Here is a 5548-nt window from a genome sequence, read left to right as displayed (position 1 = left end):
ACCAGGTCCCTCCCACACATAGAACATCCCATCAAAAGAAAACACTCTCAGCTATATGACCGTATAAAAACGGCAATACCCCCATCATCATCATCGGTTGCGAGGATGTTTTTAGGTTTAGGAATGTTTATGGCAATAGACGGGGATTCCCCCGGGGGTTCAATTACATACCCAGGCATCTCAGTCACTCAGTCGGCCAGTCAGAGATGTTTCAGATACTGTTTTGACCAGTCTGTGGATCTCTAAGCTGCACTTACAGCTTCAGCCTGAAGGCCCTGGGCTGAGAGCTGAAACTAGAGCATGGCATTCCACACAGACGGGGCCACAATCACCCCCTCTCAAGTCTGGAGATGTGGTGTCAATGGGGCAAACCCAAATTGCTTTCCCACCATGGCGGGCATCTGTATTCTAAACCCCTCAGATAGAGGGTCCATAGCTGGAACCAAACACTGGCTGACCCATTATCGACAAAGAGGCATAATAAGTCAGTTAACGTCCAGAGAAACGCTTTTTGCAGCCATTTGGCACTGATAGGAGTGGATTGAGAGCTAGTGCAACTGTAACCACAGTCAAACACAACTGAAACAGTATGGATGGGTTGAGATCATTTCTGTGGGCCAGTCAGTCGGCCCGGCCGGCCATTCTGCTTCAGCCCCTGCTCCTGCCCCCCCCCCCCCCCCCCCCCCCCCCCGACCCCCCCCCCCCCCCCGACCCCCCCTGCAGTCTTCTGACCACTGGACAGAGCATGGGAACAGCACGGCCACACGCAGCGCTCCGCAGAGAGAGGAATGTAAACAGAGTGCAGCGCTGAGAGAAAGGGCTGGCACTGGAGATTTTCAGCAAAGCAAACAATCATAAATAGCAGATGCCTCAAGCAAAAGTACGCCAGTCAGTCAGTCGACATGGTCAAAGCAATTCAGCAGAGAGAGATGGCTGCTTGAAAAACCCAAAATGATTGAAGCAGCCCTCCCACGGTTGCAGACATGGACTGTCATCACTGCCAAGCTGAGCAGCCAGAGGGATTGATTTGTCATCAGCCTTTAGGAGATAGATGCAGAGAGCAGAAAAAGTCTTACCTGACGTGTCCCACATGTTCAACTCAATCCTCTGTTTTTCGATTTCAAAACTCGCCGTGTAGTTTTCAAAAACGGTGGGGACATAGTTCTGGAAAAAGGGGTGCATCTTGATTAGTAAAGCACTAATAGCATAGGCGTAACGTAGGTTAGACGTTCAACTACGTACATGTAATGTATCATACAAATATATAGGCTGTATTAAAACAATATAGGTCTAGTTGCTAATAACACCCCGATACCATATTAACGACAATGGGAAATCGAATACACTCCGAAATACATTATATGAGTCTATATTCTTTAATCACTAATAATAATGACAATTTTATATTTAAAGATGCACATTATTTCCCTGTCTTTCAGTTTCCGTCTCTCTCTCTCTCTTTCTCTCTCTCTCTAGAGAAATGTCTAACGCAGGTGCGTGCACACCTCTGGCTCATAATTTAAATCAAGACATTGGGGTTAAATGATTAGAATATAAAGAAGCTCTGGTCGTTCTATTTGGTTTCGGTGTCCGTCTTGACATTTATTTTTTGCTTCATTCCCAACCGCGATGACCTACAGTACACACACCACTCTTAAATGATCCAGTTGCCTGTTTTCAAGTGTTGACAGTCGTGCTCATAACGCAAGACTTCATAGCATATATAGCATATATATATATATATATATATATATATATATCAGGACACTTACCTCGGGATAGCAGTCCTTCGCAAAAACATGTAGGAGCGCAGTTTTACCACATTGCGTATCTCCGACCACCACGATCTTACAGCGGCTGCCTTGACTTTCCATCTTTGTCTGTCAGTGTGTCTGTTCTGGACGCGGATCGGTTTCATTCACCATCCGATGTGGATATAAGGTGAGACTGGAACTCAAGGAAAATCCAGCAGGTACATGCCCCGATTGTGGCGCGCCCTACTATGTGTCCTCCCCTGTCCACCCCGTGCAGCCCTCGGTTCCCACGGTTACACCAGCTATCCTCTCAATGCCTGTTTACACCCACCTTGCCCGCAACAGCAGCACTCAGCAGCAGCACGCAGATCCCGCCCCCCCCCCCCCCCCCTCCAAACTCGTTAATTGGCCACGCCTTGCCCATACACGCTCCCAACGACAGCGAGTTGGTCCTCGTGCCTCCGTGCTCATTTACTTGTTTGATAGCTTGTCTCTTTACTTGTCTAACAGTGGCGCAGTGGCGCACATATTATAATTGGGCTACATCTCATGACTTTTATTTATAGCTTTGAGGATAGTGTTGAGATACACATTTCAACGAATGTACTGACTGTTTATTACATAGTTATAAACTGCAAAACTAGACTAATAATTAGTCGAGCAGTTTATAAACGGGGTATAAACCCCTTTATAAATTATTTATAGGTCTAACGTATATTTTAATGTAAAGTGGGAGTGTCTTATACATCCTCAAAACAAATGAAAAGGAAACTATTTTTGTATTATGCATTGGAGGTAGGCTCAAACTATGGGGGGATGAAGCGTGTATGGTGTGATGGATCGCGTCCCCCATGTGACCTGAGTTTTAGTAGATCGCTAGAGGACAGAGAACAAGCCACTGGTAATAAGTATCAGTTATCACTGTATCTTGAAGCATCATGTTGTGGAAGGAAGTCTTAACCCACTCAGCCCAACCCTGTCTTTTACATATCAATGGATCACTTCCCTATCCACAACTCGAATTGCCTCATTTGGAAGCTCTTCGACTGAAACGTCCATGTTTCACGCATTGTTGTTGTTTCAAGTGAGTAATAAATGCCACCTGAGGCAGACCGGTTTACAATTCGGTGAGGTCACAAACTAGTTGTTACATACTTTTTTTCTACAGGCTTTTACTGCCTCCCTTTGGTGAGGAGTGGTATTTTATCTATAGGAAAAGAAACCCACGCTGAGCCATCAGCATTAGCCTACCACCAGTGTCTGCATCTTCCCGAAAGATTATTGAACCAAGAATATATTGTTTTGGGGGGTTTCAATGGACCTCAATGATTCATAAGTAATATATAATATATTTGCAGAAATAGGGTTTCCCTTGTATGATACTGACTACGTTTAACTTGTAGAAGCCTAGGCATCACTTCACACATCTTATTTACTTCAACTTTGTCAGCATGCAGTTGGTCAGACATGAGGTACAGAGAGTACCATTACATGGCTGTGTGAGCTCCCCTTCCCTCCTGTCCATGACTAATTCCACTCTATGACACAAGTCATATATTTTAACCAGAGTTAAACGCAATGAGCTGTGCAGTGCTTCTTCTGAGCAGCAGGTGGACACAGAGCACAGTCTCTCTCTGGTCCAGTGGTGGCAATTGTATGAAAGTAACTTTTCCAGTGTTCCATATTTCTATGAAATACAACTTATAATTAGAAACAATATGAGTGAAATAGCTTTCCTTCCCAAAAAATTGTAATTAAATATGTTAAAAAAAGCAACGTTTTTTCCTTCCCCTGCTTGGACTGGTCACAAACAACAGAATGGCATTGGAATATCCAGAGCCTTCAGAAAGTATTCCCCCCTCTGGACTTTTTCCACATTTTGTTGTGTTACAGCCTGAATGTAAAATTGATTACGTTTAGATTTTGTATCACTGGCCTACCCACAATACCCTATAATGTTAAAGTGTAATTATGATTTTAGACATTTTTACACATTAATTAAAACATAGAAAAGCTGAAATGTCTTGAGTATTCAAGCCTTTTGTTATGGCAAGCCTAAATAAGTTCAGGAGTGAAAATGTGCTTAACAAGTCACATAATAAGTTGAATAGACTCTGTGGACTCTGTGTGCAATAATAGTGTTTAACATGATTTTTAATGACCACCTAATCGCTGTACCCCACACTTACAATTATCTGTAAGGTCCCTCAGTTGAGCAGTGAATTTCAAACACAAATTCAACCACAAAGACCAGAGAGGTTTTCCAATGCCTCGCAAAGAAAGGGAACTATTGGTAGGTGGGTAAACTTTAAAAAGCAGACATTGAATATCCCTTTGAGCATGGTGAAGTTATAAATTACACTTAAAACCAGTCACTACAAAGCAGTGGTGGAAAAAGTACTTTAATAGAAAATGAGTCACACAGTAAAATAGTACTTGAGTAAAAGTCTAAAAGTATTTGGATTTGTCACATCCTGACCATAGAAAGCTTTTATTTTCTCTGTTGGAGTAGGTCAGGGCGTAACTGGGGGGTGTTCTAGTTTATTATTTCTATGTGTAGTCTAGTTTTTGTATTTCTATGTTGGCCTGGTATGGTTCCCAATCAGAGGCAGCTGTCTATCGTTGTCTCTGATTTGGGATCATATTTAGTTAGCCTTTTCCCACCTGTGGTTTGTGGGATCTTGTTTTTGTATTGTTGCTTTTGAGCCCAACAAGGCTGTAAGTTCATTTGTTTGTTTCTCTTTATTGTTTTGTTGCTGGTTCACATTTAAATAAAATATGATGAACCCAAATGCGCCTTGGTCTACCCATTTCGACGAGTGTCACAGGATTTAAATATACTTCAGTATCAAAAGTAAATTCAATTGATCAAATATACTTAAGTATCGAAAGTAAATGTATAAATAATAAGTCCTTATGTTAAGCAAACCAGACGACATATTTTCTTGTTTTTTATTTATTTACGGATAGCCATGGGCACGCTCCAACACTCAGACACTATGCATGAGTTTAGTGAGTCCACCAGATCAAATCAAATCCAATTTTATTTGTCACATACACATGGTTAGCAGATGTTAATGCGAGTGTACACAAATGCTTGTGCTTCTAGTTCCGACAATGCAGTAATAACCAACGAGTAATCTAACTAACAATTCCAAAACTACTACCTTATACACACAAGTGTAAAGGGATAAAGAATATGTACATAAAGATATATGAATGAGTGATGGTACAGAGCGGCATAGGCAAGATGCAGTAGATGGTATCGAGTACAGTATATACAAATGAGATGAGTATGTAAACAAAGTGGAATAGTTTAAAGTGGCTAGTGATACATGTATTACATAAAGATGCAGTAGATGATATAGAGAACAGTATATATGTATACATATGAGATGAATAATGTAGGGTATGTAAACATTATATTAAGTAGCATTGTTTAAAGTGGCTAGTGATATATTTAACATCAATTCCCATCAATTCCCATTATTAAAGTGGCTGGAGTTGAGGCAGTATGTTGGCAGCAGCCACTCAATGTTAGATAGAAGCTGTTTTTCAGTCTCTCGGTCCCAGCTTTGATGCACCTGTACTGACCTCGCCTTCTGGATGATAGCGGGGTGAACAGGCAGTGGCTCCGGTGGTTGTTGTCCTTGATGATCTTTATGGCCTTCCTGTGACATTGGGTGGTGTAGGTGTCCTGGAGGGCAGGTAGTTTGTCCCCGGTGATGCGTTGTGCAGACCTCACTACCCTCTGGAGAGTCTTATGGTTGTGGGCGGAGCAGTTGCCATACCAG

At 42.2% G+C, this 5548-nt stretch overlaps 1 protein-coding gene across 1 annotated transcript in view; it reads right to left on the bottom strand.

Moving 5' to 3' along the window:
• LOC109891909 (rho-related GTP-binding protein RhoN-like) overlaps positions 1-2103 on the bottom strand; it is a 40878-nt gene extending 38775 nt beyond the window's left edge. The window contains exons 1-2 of the mRNA XM_031827285.1: positions 1773-2103; positions 1077-1164 (exon numbers count right to left, since the gene is read on the bottom strand). Of these exons, the coding sequence (XP_031683145.1) occupies positions 1077-1164; positions 1773-1874 (190 nt within the window). The 5' untranslated portion in view covers positions 1875-2103. The remainder of the gene's footprint in view (positions 1-1076; positions 1165-1772) is intronic.
• Positions 2104-5548: the final 3445 nt, after the last annotated feature.

The sequence above is a fragment of the Oncorhynchus kisutch genome, linkage group LG6, assembly GCF_002021735.2.
Source record: "Oncorhynchus kisutch isolate 150728-3 linkage group LG6, Okis_V2, whole genome shotgun sequence".
Taxonomy (NCBI): domain Eukaryota; kingdom Metazoa; phylum Chordata; class Actinopteri; order Salmoniformes; family Salmonidae; genus Oncorhynchus; species Oncorhynchus kisutch.
Note: the sequence above shows the minus strand (reverse complement) of the source record. Positions and strands in the feature narration are given on the sequence as shown.